Genomic DNA, 20509 nt, shown 5'->3' with positions numbered 1-20509 from the left:
ACTCAATTTATGAAGCATTGTTGGGTGTATAAGGGTGAAGTACATTCATAGTCAAACATTACAGACCAAAGGGTTTTGATGTGTGAATGACAGTAAATTAGACCACAATAATGAGAGGTTTCTCTGTCTGCACAATTCCTCATTTTGGTTTGGAATACAGAGGGTTTGAAGTATATTTGGTGTTACTGATAGTCAGGGTTTGGTATGATTCTTATTACTCACAACTCTGCAGTTATTGATATCTGAATCGCACAATGACACATCACAGTGTAGATGAATCTCTTCATAATCCCCAATAAACTTGAACACAATGATATGGAAGCGGCAGGTGAGAGACACGCCATTCTCCTCCATCTCTATGGTGCTGTCCTTTGAGTTTGGACACCTGCTCAAAGCAAGAACTGAGAGGTCATTCTTTGTGGATGACAAGGTTAGACTGTAACCACTGTAAGGGAGGGAGCACTGGACCAAAATCTGGATCTACACTACAGGGGGTCTGGAGTCTGTAGCTGATCCCCCAAAGGGAATGTGATGGAACCTGGAGCCACCTAGCCCCATCCCCGGTGAGTAGAATCTATAGGTATACCTTTACAGGAAGGATGCACACCCTTGGAGAGTATGAGGGAGCATCTTCAAACAAATAGGGTGGTGGGTTGGGGGAGAGGGGTGAGGCAGTTATGTAGATTGTGGGAAGTGAACGTCTCAAAACTCTGCCTTGACAGCGAGCAGAGGCTAATTCAGGGCAAGTGAGCATCAGGCAAGGATGTAGGAGGAGGATTTCTGGTGACTTTGGAAGGTGGATTTGAGAAGTGAATGTGGAAGGGTGGAGAGTGCTAGGCATGCAGCAGAAGATTTGAGGAGGGCCCACTGGGGCTGGTGATGGAAAGGGAAGCTCACTGCACTGAGCCATGAGCAGCTGCAGTTCCCCACCAATTCCTCAGGGGATTTAGGGATGAGTAATTACAGCTGCCTTTGCCAATGATGCCCAAGTCCTAAATTAACAAAATAACATTGAGAAAGGTTCTGCATGACCCACCATGCCCACTAAGTTGGTAAGAATCTGTCAATGGATCCTGGGATTGGGAATATGTAAACACAAATGTCACAGCCGATTATAGTTTTTGTACACGTACAAGGACAAGATATCTCACCACAAAGATTTGGGAAAAAGAATTCACACTAACCCTTGCTCTATTATCATGTAGCGTAGTCGGTCCTTTGGATTGCGAGATGGAGTAGCCCAGCACCGATTGGTGATCAGAATGAGCTGGGTAGAATCTGCTCCTTCGACAAACACCCCAATGTACAGGACATCCCGGGTAGTGAGTGTGACCTCGCCTTCTCGATATGGAAACTTGTAGGACGAGTTTTTATACAGAGCCATTTTAGTGATGAAACTACCTTCTTTGGTTGGGAGAGTGAGGTTGACAACACTGAGGTAAACAAACAGCATCACTTAACATTCAGAGGAACACAATTATTCTACATTTCCCAAGCGTGAACTTGTTTCTGTCCCTTGACTGCACTAGGAAAGCCCAGGTAAGTAATTTTTTTTTAAAATTGCCAGTCCTACACTCCAGCCAAAGATCTCTGTTGTTCAGCCTCCCTACAGAAAAACATGGCCAAGATAGAGAGCTCAATCCATGAAGCACTGTCGGATGAAATAGGGTGGAGTACCTTTGGAGTTAAACAGTGCAGAGGGATTTTAATGAGTCAGTCATAGTAAATTAAACTTTAAATAGTTAGGAGTTTCTATATCTGCAAGTTTAAGGTGAAATTGCAAACCAGTTCTTGAATTTACAATTGGCAAACAGGAAATCAAGTACTTAGTTATTATATTAAGAATGAGATTCAAATAATAAAATTGCTTTTTTGTACTGATGCAATTTCAATAACATTTCTGCGAACTGTGAACAAATTTGGGTTTGTCAATTGAAGATAAATATTGGGTGTTCAAAGTGTGTAATACAGAACAAAGTGTTCAATGTCAGTTGTTTGTTGTGCACCTGTTGATTGGCACACCTCTTAGACTAGTCTACACGAATAAAACAACCAATAAGGATCAAGAGAAACTTCACCGAGAGAAAATGGCGATTGATTAACTAGAATTAACAGACTCCAGAACCCATTGTCCCCAATCTCCTTTGTTTCCCCTTGTGTTTCCCAATCACCATTTACCAGACCCTCCACAAAATACAGGAGAGAGGACAACCAATCAGGATCATAGAAAGGCAGTGCCTGAATGTTTGACCCAAGACACTGTTTACCTTAGCATTGGCCTTACAACAGTTTCTAGAGAAACCCTCAGGTCGAGTTCATAGGCACAGGAGAACTCAACATTGATGACTCTGTCCCGAGTGATCACCGTCCCTGTGTTGTTCAGGCTCTCGATCCAGACAGTGTTTGTGTACATTATGTGGGTTTCATTTGTCTGTGGAGAGGAAAATAGCAATAACTACAGCACAGTCACCTTCAGACAAGGCTGTTCAAACCGAAAGAAATAATCTGAACTTCTGCTCTTATCATTTGATATTTCTCACTGGGTAAATGTACCTGGCACTCCCACAATAACTAGTCCGTCTCTTACTCGAACCCAGGTTGGTGCCATACTGAAGAAAGTGTTCATACATGTACTTGTGCATATGAAAATAATCTCTACTTTGACTTTACTGTCTAACTGAACACACTACCTACTCCAGAGGAATTGCTCCCCTTCACCCTGACATTTTGTTGTGTACTTTGCAAGATAATTTACTTCTCCAGGCTAAACTCCTCTCTCCTTCTGGTCACCATCACTCACTCCATCTTTTGCCTCTACAGTAAGCAGGTGTGCCCCTGGGTAACCCAGCTATAGGTAACTGCCCTTCAGTTTGTGCCCAAGTTTGGCAAAACTCAGACTTGCTCATGCGTTTTGTTCTTGCTTATGTTCACTTATTTTTATTAATAAAGATAGATGTTCTACAAACAAACCTCCAATCCCAACCCCAGCACGTTTTCACAGAGGCCCTTAGGATGTGCAGTCCCTCCCTGGGAATTCTTGGGATGTTTACTGTAGCTGCACAGAGTTGAGACAAAGTCATTGACAAAAGCAATTGGTGCTTCAGATGAAAGTGGAACAGAGAAAATACAATGGGGGCCAAGTGCAGGGAGCTGTGACAATATGAACAGAATTCAATATAGATCATGCACTGCAGGTAACAAATATTCACCTTCATGATATTCCCACAATTCCGGTTAGTATTATTGATGTGAAATGCAATAAAATCATCTCCCTCTGAGCCCAAGCAGCGGTTATCATTAACACGAACATCCTCGCGCTCAAACCCCAGCTGGTAGAGTCGGCACTTGGAAATATAAACCTCCATCTGGGAATATTTGCACACTACATCTGCCTGGACAATGTCATCTGCAATGGAAAGTGGAGAGAACCACAGGGTTTAAAGACTAACAACTGCTCAAGGAGGAAGACCATAGTCTACATTGCACACCACCATTTAACCAAAAACCCAGCCCATGCATCCTTCATATTTAGAGCTAATTTATCAATCTACAAGGGGGTACACATCTCTGAACAGAAGGGTATTCACAAGCATTTCATTCATCCAAAGACCTGTGAGTGTGTGGAGCTCGCTGCTGCATTGAAAGTTGATGCAATGAACGTGCTGGAGTTTGTAAGAATGGATGGTGATTCTCTGGGAAAGCTGGATAGAAACTGATAGAGAAAAGAATGGAAGAATATATTGACAGGGCTAAGTATCTTTTTCGTAGAAGCAAAGTACTGCAGATGCTGGAAATCTGAAATAATGCAGCAAATCGTGGAAATACTCAGACCATCCAACATCGGAGGGAGGAACAGAGTTTCTCAAACTGAAACATTAACGATTCTGCCTCCACCGATGCCATCTAACTGAATGAGGATTTTAAACATTTTCTGTTTTCTCTGTGCAAACTGGCAGCTGTTTAAATACAATAATAGCGATTGAATTATTTTTAAACAGGTGTGAAACGTTTTGTGATATTCTCAGAACACAAGGCCGTTTAATTGTTTTTTTTCCCATAAATATCCTTGACAGTGTGGAACAGCGAAAGCCCTGTTTATTTCAGTGTTGGGGTCTTTGCTGTTGCAGAAGATCCAGAGTCTGATGCTTAGCTGAAATAAAAATGTAAACACTCAGGAAGTCAGGCAGCATCTGTGGAGAAGGAAACAGAGTTAATGTTTCACGTTGCAGACCATCAGAAATGCTGAGCCTGTTTCTATCTCCACAGATATTGTCTGATCTGCTAAGTGTTTCTAGCCTTTTCTGATTTTAAGATTTCCAGCATCTGCAGTTCTTTGATTTTCAGTTTCATGTTTAATTATCAGTTTCAGTTTTAACCCACCAGCTAAAAGCGTAGGTAAATATTCCAACAGGTCAAATTCAGATCATTGAAGTCCATCAGACAATCTTTTCCTGAGGGAATCAGTTCTCCGAGATCTCCAATTCTTTTATAGTGTTTCCTCCTTTATGACAGCAGATTACATCAATATAACCCAGCCAGCATTCACCAGCATCTTCACGCCAGGGAACCTGGTGTGAATTAGACCAGAGAAGCACTGATCTGTCCCAGCAAATTTGACACTTTCACCACAATGCAACTTACCCCAGTGCGGTACCAATACATTGCAGGAACCAGACACCTTCACTGCACAGCATAACTTGCCCGGAGCAATCCATCCCAGGAAACTGGAAACTTCCCCATATTGCCGCTCACTTTCACACAGTGATTACTTGACAAGGAAGGTTCCAAAAACGGACAAGGAAACTCGGGAACAGCATCCATGGGAATTTCCTTTGGTTAAACATTTCCTACACTGTTCCTGCACACTACGGGCAAGGAGGGTCACCTACTCGAGGTTTCGTTTAGACACCCAGTGTTACCGCACATTTACCACTGTCGGGGCTGTGTTCCTCTGGGCAGCCACACAGGTCTCCGTTACCCTGTCGGCACAAACTGTAGTTGGTGCAAATGCCTCCAGCACAAGGGTCATCGATCAATTCTGCTAAAAGGAGACAGACGTAAATGATTAACCCTTAAACTTAGCACACAGACCAGTCCTTTTCTGATCTTTGAAACACCAGTCCTGACAGACCCATTCACCCAGTCAAAAGCACTACAGGGAGTTTAGATTCTCAAACTCCCAACCCAAGGGGAGATCAAGGTCCTGAACCACCCCACCACCCAGCAAAGGGAGATCAAAGCCCCAAACCCCCACCCCAGGGGCAGATCAGGCCCTGAAACCAACCCCAGGGAGAGATCAGGGTCTTGAACCACACCACTCCCCAATGAGGACAGAGTGCCAAACCCACCCCAGGGGAAGATCAGAGCCCTGTACCCCACCTCAGGGGCAGATCAGAGCCCTGTACCCCACCCCAGGGGCAGATCAGAGCCCTGAAGCCCACCCCAGGGGACCAGAACCCTGTACCCCACCCCCGGGGGAGATCAGAGTCCCAACTCATTCCCCAGTAGAGACTGTAGTCCTGAATCCATACCCGAAGGGGAAGTTAAAAAAAGGAACCCCCCAACCCTGGCCTCAGATCTGAACCCTGACCCTGGCCTCCAACGTTACCGGCTTCTCCTTACAGCAGTTTTCCCGCCGAATCCATTCAGTGCTCAGGATGCCCAGTGAGCGACAGGCCTCTCCATAAGCTGCCAGCGAACTACAGATTTGCGATCTCTTGTCCCAGTAACAAGCATCCAATCCACACGACTCATAAAATGGCACCGGGTTGATGAATCCATAACACGGCTGGAAGAAACCTTTCATTTCCGTAAGTTTCAGGCAACTTCCTTCATTCTGTAGCCGGATGATGTCCTGATTATCACAGTTAAGTGATAGGACGGTGTACTGCTCTTCATCACAGCTGTGAGAGGGACATGTGCATTCAGCCTCCACAGAGACAAGACCACCGGCAGGTAACTTGAACCCCTCCACCCTTCACATGCTCTTTGAAGACAACATGAATCTCCAAAACATGGGAGAAGTTCCAGAATCTTGAGATCTTTTGCTTGAACTGGGATGAGGAATTTCAGAAGAAATTCCAGGGAACTGATCTCCGTGCTGAGATTCCCTTCCAAAAATCTCATCCTGTCACAGTGGTGGGGTTGTGGAATGAGGGGGAGCAGAGGCAGTGATTGGTGGGGGGGGGGGGAGTTGGAATAAAGCCCACACTGGGATGTGTAGATGGAAGGAGGATTCTGAAATGAAAATACTCTGGATGGAAAACCAATGGCAGTCTGGGTAACAGGCACAAGAGACTTGATGGAATTTATGCTGGGGCCAAGCTTGCTGTGAACTGTGTCAGAAAAGCTACACTTCGAAATGATGAAAGTGTGGGCAAGTGTTTCAGGGTTGGTCACTGGGATTGGTGCTGGATAAGATGGGGGGGGGGGGGTGCTTGAAACAGAGCTCAGGAGATGTGGATAATGAAGGCTGACATCTCCTGAGCTCTGTTTCAAGTCCCCCATCTCATCCAGCACCAATCCCATGCTATTCCGCCCATTCGGCTTGGCTCCATCTCCTATTTACTTCACCCAATGACCAACTCTGAAACTCTTGCCCACATTTTCATCATTTTGCTACAGAGCAGATACTCCTGGGGGCTACGTTGCAAACTTCAAGGAAGTTGTTTCACCATCATGAACCTCGAAAAGGTTTGGTTTAATCTACAACTTGACGTTACAGGGAGTCAGACAGCAATGATCGTGGAGTCAAATGGACTGATGAACTTGGTATCGTACTTAAAGTGGAAACTATGTTTATAGCTGACATCACAGAGAGGAAACAGGAAGATGAGGAATAGGCAGAGACCAAAGATAAAACGTTGGGTTAAATAGAAGGCAGCCATACACTGGAGACATAGAACAAGCAGGAGAGGAGCCACAGTGACTGTAAGGGAGGCCAAGGGACAGAGGAAGCTGGGGCAGGTAGTTATTGTTCATGCATACAGCTTGTCCACATGACTGTAATCGGTCCCTCAAACTATTTGTCCGTGAGGTTACAAGATGAATACTGCAGTGTGTTCTAAAGTTGATTGTTGACCATTTCCTATAATACATCAGGAATCCACTAACTTTCACCACCGCCGCCCCCCACCGCCCATCACAGCCCCATTATTTAGGGCTATTGGATACAAGTCAGATTCTGAACCTAACTACAAGAGAAAAGGTCCCCTTTTTTTGTCTCATCTAATCAACACATCTTTTGAGAACAGAAGGAAGAGGAAAATGTTGATGAAATAAAGTAACTGTAGGAATTAGTTGGGGGGTAGGAAATTCAGAAAACCAGGGAGACAATTCTGTAAGTGAAAGAACAAAAATGCACATGTAATCGTACAGCATTACAGGTAAGAGGATGGAATACTAAATCCAGGCCACAGAATACTCTCTCAAGAAGAGCCCATCAACAAAGGGTCTTTAACCTCTGCCAGAGTCTCTGAGTCCCTTGTTGCCTGGAAGGTGCCCACCTGCTTTATACACCGGACTGACATTGGAAACTTTGACAGGGTCAGACTTCGGGAGCAGACCCTATTCAGTCCCCATATATCTATGTATCCTAGACAGAAAAGGGCTTTACCTGTTCTGCATGCCATTGGTTTTCCAGCTCTTTGCCAGCTCCAAGACGGTTTGTGCCGGTTTTCCTTGTGAACTTAGGTCATCATCATTGGGATTTCCGTTAAAGTTTCCACACAGACCACACACCTTGTTCTGCAGGCGTTCTCCCATCCTGATGGACAGCAAGTTAAACCAGTTGTATTGGATCTGAATACCTTGAATGGTATCAATGATCAGGAATCCTTCAGCTGTGGAGATCTTTGTCAGCCCTGTGACAACAGGAATGGTGACTGGGGTTCCATTCACCTGACAAACAGAACAATGTTAGTCACAATTACAGGAATATTTTCCACTTTCCTTTTTCAAAGTCAAAGTTTATTGTCATATGTACAGGTATATGAATGCACAGGTGCAACGAAAAACTTACTTGCAACAGCATCAAAGGCACATGGCATCAGATACACAACATTCACAAGAAAAACATAAATTATACAAAAATTCATTAAAATACACTGCAGTTACTTGACCACTGGACTCCAGCAACACCACCCAAACCCAAGGACAATAACAACAACACTACAGCATTATTATAGCATCCAAGTTCAAGTTTATTGTTGCCTTAGACACACATACACAGGGTATGAATGCCATGAAAATTGGCTTTTTGCAGCAGCAGCACAGTGCACTATAAACATGACAAACAAAAATTAACGAACTTAAATTAATTTAACTTACACATGCACAAAAATAAACAACAAAACATAATGACATTAGTTCCCCTTAAGTCACACTTCTTCCTCATTGGATAGATCACTGCTGTTTCATGATCACTGGATCTAACTCCTGGAAGTCCCCCTCTAACCAGGACGGTGGGAGTAACTTCACCAGAAGGACTGCAATGGTTTAAGGAAGTGGCTCACCCTCCACCCTCGAGAACTATTAGGGATGGGCAGTAAGTGCTGGCCTTGCCAGTGATGCACACTTCCCAAAAATGAATTTAAATATTGCCTGTTCCCAGGGCACCATATACAGCTTGGAGAAAGTTCCTTCAAAGTATTTTAACAAGATCATAATGGCAAATTTAAGAAACAGCCGTTGGTGAAAACTCCACAAACATTTTATACCAGGTCACTATGCAGCAGTGACCCCAGAAGGGAACATCAGTAAATGCAGATACGTCAACAACATTTAAAAGGCACTTGGACAGATTTGTAGAGATATGGGCCAAACGTGAGCAAATTGGACTGGCTTAGATGGCATCTTGGTTAGCATGGACCAGTTTGGGCAAAGGGCCTGTTTCTGTGTTGTACAAGACTCTAGATCACAAATAAAATTTAGTGGACATTTTTAGTAGCTATACTATATCAAAGCAAGAAAATTGATTACATAATGGAGAGACTGACAGTGCAAAACAAGAGAAATTGGGGCACATAGTGAGGTCCAGAACAGAGAGTGAGAGTGAAAGTGGTCAAGAGAGAATGAATGAGAGAACATGACCTTGTGAGAACGTAGATAATTGAGAATGTGAGAATGATTAAGTATCATTAAACTGGAGAGGATATTGTTAAACCGGAGAGAGTGCAGAGAAGATTTACAAGGATGCTGCCAGGACTTGAAGGCCTGAGTTATAGAGAGAGATTGGGCAGTCTAGGACTTTATTCCTTGGAGCATAGGAGATTGAGGGGCAACCTTATAGAGGTGTATAAAATCATGAGGGGCGTAGATAGGGTGAATGCACATGATCTTTTTTCCCTGGGGAAGGGGAAAGTAAAACTAGAGGGCATAGGTTTAAGATGAGACGTGAAAGATTTAAAAGGGACCTGAGGGTCAACTTCTTCATGCAGGTGGTGCGTATATGGAACGAGCTGCCAGAGGAATTGGTTGAGGCAGGTACAGTAGCAATATTCAAAAGACAACATGTGAGAATCTGGAGGAATTCAGCAGTCAGGCAGACCTATGGACACTTGATGTTTCAGGTCGAGACCCTTCGTCTGGACTCAAACTCAAAGGTCTGGATCCGAAACATCGACTGTCCATTTTCCTCCATAGATGCTGCCTGACCCACTGAGTTCCTGCAGCAAGTTGTGTCTTGCTCCAGATTCCAGCAGTCGCTTGTGTCATCATTGAAAAGATATTTGAATACGTACATGGATAGGAGGGGTTTAGAAGGATATGGGCTAAATGCAGGCAAATGGGACTAGTTCAGTGGGCACCATGGATGGCATGAATGAGTTGCGCTGAAGGAACTGTTTCCATGCTGTATTATTCTATGGCTCTTTGACCAAGTACTTTTGAAGAGTAACCACCAGTTGTAATGTAGGAAATATGGCAGTCATAAGTGGGACAGTGTTGGTAAGGTTAATGTTCTAAAGCATGTAGATATCAAGAGAGAGGATGTGTTGGAGTGGTTAGAAAATATTAGGACAGATAAGTCCCCAGGGCCTGACGGAATATTCCCCAGGCTGCTCCGCGAGGTGAGGGAGGAGATTGCTGAACCATTAGCTAGGATCTTTGAGTCCTCATTGTCCACGGGAATGGTACCGGAGGATTGGAGGGCGGCAAATGTTGTCCCCTTATTCAAAAAAGGAAGTAGGGATAGTCCAGCGAATTATAGACCAGTGAGACTTACATCTGTGGTGGGCAAGCTGTTTGAAAAGATTCTTAGAGATAGGATCCATGGGCATTTAGAGAATCATGGTCTGATCAGGGACAGCCAGCATGGCTTTGTGAAGGGAAAATCATGTCTCACAAGCCTGATAGGATTCTTTGAGGAGGTGACCAGGAAGATCGATGAGGGTAGTGTAGTAGATGTGGCCTACATGGATTTTAGTAAGGCATTTGACAAGGTTCCACATGGTAGGCTTCTTCAGAAGATCAGAAGGCATGGGATCCAGGTAAGCTTGGCCGTGTGGATCCAGAATTGGCTTGCATGTAGAAAGCAGAGGGTTGTGGTGGAGGGAGTGCATTCAGATTGGAGGGCTGTGACTAGCGGTGTCCCACGTGGATCGGTTCTGGGACCTCTACTTTTCGTGATTTTTATTAATGACTTGGATGAGGTGGTAGAAGGGTGGGTTGGCAAGTTTGAAGACCACACAAAGTTTGGTGGTGTTGTGGATAGTGTGGAGGACTGTCGAAGATTGCAGAGGGACATTGATAGGATGCAGAGCTGGGCTGAGAAGTGGCAGATGGCGTTCAATCCGGAGAAATGTGAGGTGGTATGTTTTGGAAGGACAAACTCCAAGAGTACAAGGTTAATGGCAGGATTCTGGGGAGTGTGGAGGAGCAGAGGGATCTGGGGGTGCATATCCACAGATCCCTGAAAGTTGCCTCACAGGTGGATAGGGTGGTTAAGGAAGCTTATGGGGTGTTAGCTTTCATAAGTCGTGGGATCGAGTTTAAGAGCCGCGAGGTAGTGATGCAGCTCTACAAAACTCTGGTAAAACCACACAGAGTACTGTGTCCAGTTCTGGTCGCCTCATTATAGGAAGGATGTGGAAGTGTTGGAAAGGGTGTAGAGGAGATTTACCAGGATGTTGCCTGGTTTAGAAAGTATGGATTATGAGTAGAGACTAAGGGAGCTAGGGCTTTACTCTTTGGAGAGGAGGAGGATAAGAGGAATAGGTAGAGTAGACATCCAGCACCTCTTTCCCAGGGCACCAATGCTCAATACAAGAGGGCATGGCTTTAAAGTAATGGGTGGGAAGTTCAAGGGAGATATCAGAGGGAGATTTTTTTACCCAGAGAGTGGTTGGGGCATGGAATGCGCTGCCTGGGGGCAGTGGTGGAGGCAGGTACATTGGTCAAATTCAAGATATTGCTAGATAAGCATATGGAGGAATTAAAATAGAGGATATGTTGGGGGAAGGGGTTAGATAGTCTTAGGCGAGGTTTAAAGGTCAGCACAACATTGTGGGCTGAAGGGCCTGTATTGTGCTGTACTGTTCTATGATTCTATAAATGTGATACTCCAATAACCGGTTTTAGTATGTTGATTAACGAATTATTGGCAATTAAGTGTTATTGGCAAGGGTATACCATGAGATCTTTTACATTTGGTCGTCACATGTGACTGTATGGTGCTCCCTAGGACAGATGGTCTAGATTTTCTGATCAAGTCTCCATAATGGGGCTTGATCTCACCTGACCTGGAGGCGAGGGGGCTGCCAACCGAGCCGTAGCTGAAAGCAAGGATGAACACCAGGAAAAGGATGAATGTGACACATTAATTAATGTGTAGGGGTGAATAACCAGGGCAAAAATAAGAATGAACCTTGGAGAGGTGGAGAAAAAAAAGAGATTGTTCCTCAAAGAAGCCAGCAGCTCCACACGGAACTACCATCATCTCTCTCCATAACTGTGATGAAGTTTGAGATTCCCGTGCAAGTGTGCGTGAATGAAATCCACACATCTGTACAACTGACTGCTGCTGTCAAGCCATAGTTCTCCAATGATGGACTCCTTATGTCAGAGACATCCACAATCAAGTTTATTTTTATAGGCAGACATACCCAGGGTATAAATGCCATGAAAATTAACTTTTTTTGCAGACAGCAGCAGTGCTTACAAACATGACAACATAAGTTCACATAAACTTCAATTAACATAAATTATACATAACCTGCACAACAAAATAAACACAATGACATTGGTGCAAGTTAAGAGACAGAAGAAAAGAAATATAGTTGGAGGTAGTATTAGGGTTTTTCAGGTCAGTTCAAGAACCAATGACACTGGGGAAGAAGTGGTTGTTGAACCTTGAGGCGTGGGCACTCATTAAAGCTTTGACAGCCAGATCAGCTGGGTGAGGGGTGATGGTGGTCAGGCTGGCAAAGTACCTCCCTGGCATTTACTGCAGGAAGGTGCAGTGTCTCACTGATCAGCTTGGAGCTGGCTTTGTTCACCAAGTTCTCATTGAATGACCTGTTTTGGTAGATTTAGTGGGTGGGCGGGCAAACAATGAGCATGGGCAGCAAACATCTCCGAGCAAATTGGTCAATAAAAATTGCCAAGAAGAAAATGGATGTGATATAGAATCAATGCAAAAGAACAATGAATGTGGAAGAAAATTAACCTGACAGAAACAATGAATAGAAGAGAGAATAAATGTAAAAGAAGAAAGTCTAAATTTGAGACAAGAAAGTATGAGGAGCTGAAGGGTGTGAATAATGAAAGTGAGGATGATATGTGAGAGAAACAATTGTATCAGAAACAATGACCAGGAAAGAAGGAACAACACTGGGTATGAGAGAACGAGAGCGAGAGCACGAATGAATGAATGTGGGAGTGAAGGAATCTGCAAGGGAATGACCACCAGTGGTTGAAAATCAAAAACCTGCAGATGTTGGAAACCTGAAATAAAAATAGGAAACACTCTCTAAACACTCAACAGGTCGGGCAGCATCTGTGGAAAGAGAAACAATGTGTCAGACTGAAGATCCTTCATCACAGGTTTCAGAACATGGGTACTCACCTGGACAACATTTCCTGAGATAAGGATCTGTTCCTCATTGATATAAAGATAAACTGGGGAGATCAGTGTCATGTTAGGCAAACTCCATTTGTCAAAGTTTACGATTAGTTGGAATGAGATGTCTGGAAGCTTGTGACAGATTGTGGAGAGGACAAAGGAGCAGGCAGCAGGAAATCGCAGGAAAGCTCCGTCAAATGTCTGGAATATACCTCCGCCAGCAGCGATGCAGTGGGAGCTCTTCTTACTGTAACAGCCTCTGATCCCATTGTGAAGCGAACACGATTCCTCGCTCTTGCACTGACGGGAGTCACACTGCACCATGTTGCGACCCATGCAGCGACAGTGTTTGGAGCAGTTTGTGTTCCAGAAGAACTGCCCTGGCTGAGGACGACAGAAAGGTTTTCAGAGAAACCACAGCCCAACTCCAGGAACACACAGAACCTGGATCAGCTTCAGCATCCAAAGATATACAAAACAGAATGCACCATGCTGATCCTGCTTATGAGAGGGGTAAAGTCAGCAGAGGAAAGGCATTGCTAATAATTCTTGGCTTAACCTCACTGTGGTTCGTAAAACTATGAGGGGCATAGACAGGGTAGATAGTTACAGTCTTTTTAACCAGGGTCTAAAACTAGAGGGCACGGATTTAAGATGAGAGGGGAAAGATTTAGAGGGGAAAGATTTAAAGGGGACCTGAAGGCGAAGTTTTCCACACAGAGGTTCATGATAACATTAGATTTCTTTATTAATCACATGTATATTGAAACACACAGTGAAATGCATCTTTTGCGTAGAGTGTTCTGGGGGCAGCCCACAAGTGTTGCCACGCTTCTGGCACCAACATAACATGCACACGCTGACATGAAGTGAGCTGCCGGGGAGGTGGTAGAGGTGGGTACAATTATGACGTTTAAAAGACATTTGGATGGGTACATGGATAGAAGGATATGGACCAACTGTAGGCAAATGGGACTAGCTCAGTTTGGCACCTTGGTCGGCATGGATGAGTTGTGCCGAAGGGCCTGGTGACATGCTGTCCAAGTCTATGACTCAATGAACCAGGTGTAGGAGCAGGAGGACATTTCTGTCTTTGAACCTGTTCCACCCTCAACTACATAACATAGATTAATTTCATTTACCTCTCTTAGGTACATAACTCTAAGTATTCTTACCCAAAAAGAATATGTCCTGAAATTATCATTTGACTTCCAACATAAAGAGTTTTTGTCGTGTTGGGGTTGGAGCTTGACACTGCTATTACACTCTGTGTGAGGACATTTCTCAACCACCTCTGAGCAGACTGGCTCTAATTTTGTAAGTTATGATCCCCCCACTCCTCCATTCTGGACGATCTTAAGGTAAAAAAAATAGTTTATCTCCACCCATTCCATCAGCTAATTCAATGAACACTGATGAAGGTAAGAAACATGGGTCCACTTTCAGAGGGGCTTCCCAAGTTACCTCATAGTATTTGTCCTCAGCCACACAGCCACAGTCCTGGGGCAGGATACACGTTCTTCCATTGAGCAGGAAGCCATCGTTACACTGACAGCCCTCCACACAGTAATGGTTACAGTCCTGGTGGGTTTTGAAAGTGGAACACCGGGGCTGGCACACTGACATACAGCTCTCGTAGTGGCTGTTTGCAGGACAAGTGATCACTGTGTGAAAGAAGATCAAACAGAAATCCTTTACCAAAAAACAGGTTTGCTATTTTAATAGCATTTCCTTAATAGCATTAAACAAAGTTAATAGCATTAACTTTGTTTAATGTTAGAGGCAGTGAAATATTTCTACAATATTAATTAACATACATTAATCAATTATGAAGCACTATTACTTATGGACTATAGGGTATTGTATAAATGTTTTATCAGTTTCATATCCCCATTGATTCATTATGTGAAATGTATTGAGACCAAAAATATGGAGAAATAATTTCAATCAACCACCGTAAAGACCAGGACCCTTGGGCGAAAACCCCTATGATTAGGTTGCAAAGTTAAGGCATTAGAATTTGTTGGCCATAACTTGGCCCAAAGCTGTGAAATGTCCAACAGCAGGCTGGAGAAAATATCATGGTAACAAATGATTATCGTATCTCACTCTCCTTCAGCAGGGTTGAGCAACCTCCCATCCCGACTCTGTGGATCCAACACAAGTAACCCAGTCATCCAGGAGCAGTAAATGAATTAACCACAAGTCAAAAGTGCACATCTACCTTCATCTAGTAATGATGACAGGCACCACATAACTCAACAAGAGCACTTAGGAAACAGGAGAGAGAATCTCACTATTCGACAACAGTGTAGGAGTAACCTGGCTGCCCTATAACAGTGCAAAGTAGTCAATCCAGAATAAATTCCAATCCAATATTTGATTTCTGTCCCATCTTTTTTCTGCTTTTCCAATAACAGAGCAAAATATTTTCAATCAATTCAATAATAGTTTAAAAAAATTATTATGGAGAAAGCAATCAAAAGTCATGGCGTTGGAGAGCTTATGGAGTCAGAAAGTCACATGGAGTGTGTAAGCGGTTGGCAATAAAAATCTGGTATCATCAAAAGTGACCTTAAGCTGTTGTCTGAATCTAGTGAATTGTCCAAGTCTCATTAGTTATAGTATTGATTTGACGGCTAAGTTCTTGGCTCTCTTGGAGTTCTTTAAGGAGGTAACCAAGAGGATAGAGGGTAGGGCAGTGGATGTTGTCTATATGGACTCTAGCAAGGCCTTTGGCAAGGTCCCTCATGGCAGGCTAGTCTGGAAGGTTAGATCGCATTGGATCCAGGGGCAGATAGCTGATTGGATTCATAATTGACTCAGTGCTAGGAAGCAGAGGGTGATGGTCAAGGGTTGTTTCTTGGACTGGAGGTCTGTGTCTGGTGGTGTGCCACAAGGGTCTATGCTGGGACCTTCGTTGTTTGTAATTTATATAAATGATTTGGATGTGAAAGCACACGGCATGATTGGTAAGGTTGCAGATGCTACTAAAATAGCTGGTGTTGTAGACAGGGTAGAAGGTTATGAAAAATTACAGAGGGATCTTGATCAGCTAGGTATGTGGGCTAAGAATTGGAAAGTGGCTTTCAATCCAGACAAAATTTGGGAGATCAAACCGGGGTAGGACTTGTACAGTGAGTGGTAGGTCCCTGGGGAGTGTTGTGGAACAGAGGGACCTAGGAGTGCAAGTGCAGAGTTTGCTGAAAGTGGTGTCTCAGGCAGATAGGGTGGTAAAGGAGGCATTTGGCACACTGGCCTTCATCAGTCAGGGCATTGAGCATACGAGTTGGGAAGTTATGTTGCAGTTATATAAGACATTGGCGAGGCCACACTTGGAATATTGTGTACAGTTTTGGTCACCCTGTTATAGGAAAGATGTTATTTAAACTAGAAAGAGAGCAGAAAAGATTTGCCAGGATGTCGCCTGGACTTGGGGGCCCAAGTTACAAGGAGAGGTTGCATAAACTAGGACTTTATTCCCTGTAATGTAGGAGGTTGAGGGGCAACCTGATAGAGGTATACAAGATCATGAGGGGCATAGACAGGGTGAAAGCACATAGTCTTTTCCTCAAGGAGAAGGTGCTAAAAACAAGAGGGCATAGGTTTAAGATCAGAGACGAGAGATTTAAAAGGGACATCGGGGGCAGCTTCTTCATGCAAAGGGTGGTGCGTATTTGGAATGAGCTGCCCGAAACAGTGGTTGAGGAGGGCATATTAGCAACATTTAAAAGCCATCTAGATAAGTACATGGATAGGTGAGGTTTAGAGGGCTCTGGGCCAAACATGGGCAGATAGGGCGAGCTCACTGGGCAACACAGTTGGCATGGACGAGTTGGGCTGAAGGGCCTGTTTCCATGCTGTATGACTCTAATAACTGTGCAGAACACCTCTTCTTGGTCCGGTCATAATTGACAGGAATTACAGGCGATGTCTGTACCATCCAAGATCAGGTAAAAGTACCCAGTGTATAAACGCAGTGTAAACAGATGAATGGCGCAAGTGATTTTTGATCAGCTTGGTACTTAGGCTAAGGATTGTGCTCGATTGTTTCTATCTCACCATGCAATGCAATCTAACTCATAATCCAGGTCCAATGACTGCTTACAGTAACTTCCCAACTCAATACATTGAGAATTATTGTAAATAATAACTCTGCAAGAAGTGGATGGTAACTCCTTACCAGTTGCAAACAGCACCCCATCTGGTCACAACATACTGTTCCAGTGAAGGGTCTCCAATCTGAAACATTTTTCTTGCCACAGATGCTGGCTGACCTGGCAAGTGTTTCTATCATTTTGTGTTTTTATTACAGCTAATAGCATCGTCGAGGATGCCTGCCTCGCCGGCCATTCCCTTTTCACTCTTCTACCTCCTTGGAGAAGATACAGGAGGTTGAAATCCCGGATGACCAAACAGCTTCTTCCCCACAGCTATCATCCTCGGACTCTTAATTCTACCTCTCTCGGTTATTCCGTTATTGTCAGTTTAGCATTTCTTTTTGCACTACTTAAGTTTGGCTTCAACCGTTGTACCATTTTCTTGTTTGGTACTCGTTGTATTCATTATTACCATGTACACTGTGAGCTTCACACCAGCAAGGAATTTCATTGCACCCTGGTGTTTATGACAATAAACTAATCAGAATCCGAATCCCTGCAAGCAGTTGCAATTTAAGATACTGTGCAGAGTGATGCAAATATACCGTGTCAATAGCATGTCACAGCTTTAATACAAGATTTCCCCTCCACCCTTCACTCGTCCCCACACACAGGGGACACCGGAGACTGGAGCATCGCCGCCCTCTGGCGGCAGGTCTGTGCATAAACCGCAGTGGTTCACATTGTCATGAACGTTGGGATTTGACCAGTGAGGAGTTGGAGACGAGTGTTCCGGGACTTACAGCAGCCGGTGATGTTTCTCCAGCCCTGCATCCGCACGCCCTGAGCCTGGCAGGTGCTGCCGTAGTTCTGCAGCCAGTTGCAGGCCGTCTCCCTGCTGCCGCGGTCGATGCACGAGTCGAAGATGCAGTTGTGGTAGAAGAAGGTGGGGTTGACCCTGCCGTGGCAGCGGCTGAAGAGGTTGTCCTTGGACACGATCAGGGCGCAGAGCTGCACCGTCTCCACGGGCAGGCTCAGCACCCGGTCACACGACGGGCAGCTGCGGCTGCAGCCCGGCCGGCAGAAGGAGGTCCCGCCCAGCACCCAGCTGCTGACGAACTCCAGCAGGCTGCCTGCACTCCTACCCTCGGGGGTCTGCAGCTCATCCCCCGGGTCGCCGTTGAACTGGCCGCACAGACCGCGGGTAGCGTTGGCAAAGGCCCGGGGCACCGTCACCGTCAGCAGGGTGCCCCAGTCGTACATCACCTTGAGCCCGAAGTCAGTCTCCAGGACCAAGTAGAGACCGAAGGAGTAGAGGTAGACCTGACCCCCGACCAGCTTGAGGGGAAGGTAGAGCCGCTCCTCGTTGACCTGGGGAAGGGACGGAATGGTGCATCAGGACCGGAGACTGAAGGTGTTCCCCACCCCTCCCCCTGCTGAGACTGTTGATAGTTTGCCGCTTGGGACAGGAGTGCTGGAATCTGCAGCAACAAACCAACTGCTGGGTCAACTCAGCGGGTCGAGCAGCCTCTGTGCAGGGAAAGGAAGTGTTGACGATTCGGGTCGAGATCTTGCCTCAGTTCCAAGATCGAGAGGGGAGGTGGCCAGTACATGGGGGGGGGGGGGGAAGAAGGAGGGGAGATGGGCCAGCGGGGGGCTGAAGAGGGATGACGGGCAGATGGAGCCAGGAGGGGGAGGGGGTTGGGGAGACACGGGCAGGTGGGTGATAGGTGAAAGCAGACAAGGAAGTGGGTAGCAGATGGAGCGGGGGGGGGGGGCTAGTGATGGGGGGGGGGTGAAGGTGGAGACAAGAAGCTGGAGGGTGAACATCCACTGTTGGTACCATTGGGTAGTAGACTGCCCAGACGGGACACGGGATGCTATGTAGTGAGGTGGCCCGTCTGTCCTCGGCCTTCTCCACTGCCAGGGTGAGGCCTGTTGCAAACCAGAGGAGCAACCCCCCCACCCCACCCCACCCCACCCCCAATCCCACCTGGGTATCTACAACTCAATGGTACCAAGTGGATTTTCCAGTTTCAGGTAACCCTTTTACCTCCTGTGTTCCCCTCTCCCCTTCCGATCCACCTCTGGTCCTCGCACTTTTGTTCCCATTCCCCACAACACCCATTCTCCTCCCCCTCCTGGCTCCATCCACCCACTACCCACACACACTTCACCCACTGGATCCCTTCCCTGACCTGCCCTTTACCTCTCCCTTAATAGTTCCCATTAATCACCTTCTTTACTAACTCGATTCCAGCACGGGTAGCCTGTGTTCCTGCCTATCATCCACCTGCCTGTGTCTCAGCTCCACCCCTCCCTCTCCCCCATCATCGCTCGCCCCTCCTCAGTCCACCAATCACCCACTGGCCCGCGTCTCATTCCCCCTGCCTTTTATACAGACCACCTTCCCTCTGCACACTCAGTCCTGGTGCAGAGTCTCGACCCAAAACGTCGACAGTTCCTGCCCCACCCCCCACAGATGCTGCTCGACCTGTTGATTTCCTCCAGCAGTTTGTTTTTTGCTCCAGTAACACAGGAAGTGGCCATTCAGCCCATCAGACCCATGTTAGTGGAACTGCTGGGAGCCCCCAGCCACCTCCCCCAGGTTAAATGTTTTTTCAGTTCTCTCTTCTTCCCTACATTTTACTGAGGACATGCCGAGAGGGAGGAAAGGTGGTTTAATGTCAACCCTTTCTGACCACACCCTGCCCGTTACATGGGAACACCACCCCCTCCAGGTTATACAAACCCACACACATCATCCTTAGTTTTTATTCATTCAAGGGATTGTGGGCTGAGCCAGCGTTTAACTGCCCATTCCTGATTACCCTCGAGAAGGTGGCAGTGAGCTGTCTTCCTGAACCTCTTGACGTGTGGGTTTACACCCAATGCTATTGGGGAGGGAGTTCCAGAATTTTGACCCAGCGACGGTGAAGAAACGGCGATAACTTCCAAGTCAGGATGGTGTGCGGCTTGGAGGGCAGCTACCAGGTGGTGGTGGTCCCCAGGCTTTTGCTGCCTTTGTCCTTTGAGCTAGCAGAGGTCGTGGGTTGGGAAGGTGCCGTCTTGGAAAATGGTCGCCGTTTCTTCATCACCACTGGGTCTAAATCCTGGGACCCATCCCCGGCCGCACTGTGGAAACTCCTTCACCAGAAGGACGGGAGCAAGTCAGGAAGGTGGTCACCCCTTCACCATCAGGAATGGGCTAGAATGCCAGCCACACCCACGTCCTAAATAACAGTTTTAAAAAAAACTGCTCCATGTGCTGGAAAGTTTGACAAGTTCACCTCTCCCGAATCGCCCAGTGTGTTGATTAGCTACATCGCCGGACCGTGTTTGATCCTCT

General features: G+C 45.8%; 1 protein-coding gene across 1 annotated transcript in view; it reads right to left on the bottom strand.

Moving 5' to 3' along the window:
* Window positions 1-20509, bottom strand: part of LOC127583580 (alpha-tectorin-like) — a 45794-nt gene that overhangs the window by 3093 nt on the left and 22192 nt on the right. Inside the window, 10 exon segments of the mRNA XM_052039702.1 lie at window positions 223-385; window positions 1185-1433; window positions 2268-2431; window positions 3210-3406; window positions 4925-5041; window positions 5623-5903; window positions 7616-7899; window positions 13064-13444; window positions 14525-14724; window positions 17964-18531. Of these exon segments, the coding sequence (XP_051895662.1) occupies window positions 223-385; window positions 1185-1433; window positions 2268-2431; window positions 3210-3406; window positions 4925-5041; window positions 5623-5903; window positions 7616-7899; window positions 13064-13444; window positions 14525-14724; window positions 17964-18531 (2604 nt within the window).

This window comes from Pristis pectinata, chromosome 27 (genome assembly GCF_009764475.1).
Source record: "Pristis pectinata isolate sPriPec2 chromosome 27, sPriPec2.1.pri, whole genome shotgun sequence".
Taxonomy (NCBI): domain Eukaryota; kingdom Metazoa; phylum Chordata; class Chondrichthyes; order Rhinopristiformes; family Pristidae; genus Pristis; species Pristis pectinata.
Note: the sequence above shows the minus strand (reverse complement) of the source record. Positions and strands in the feature narration are given on the sequence as shown.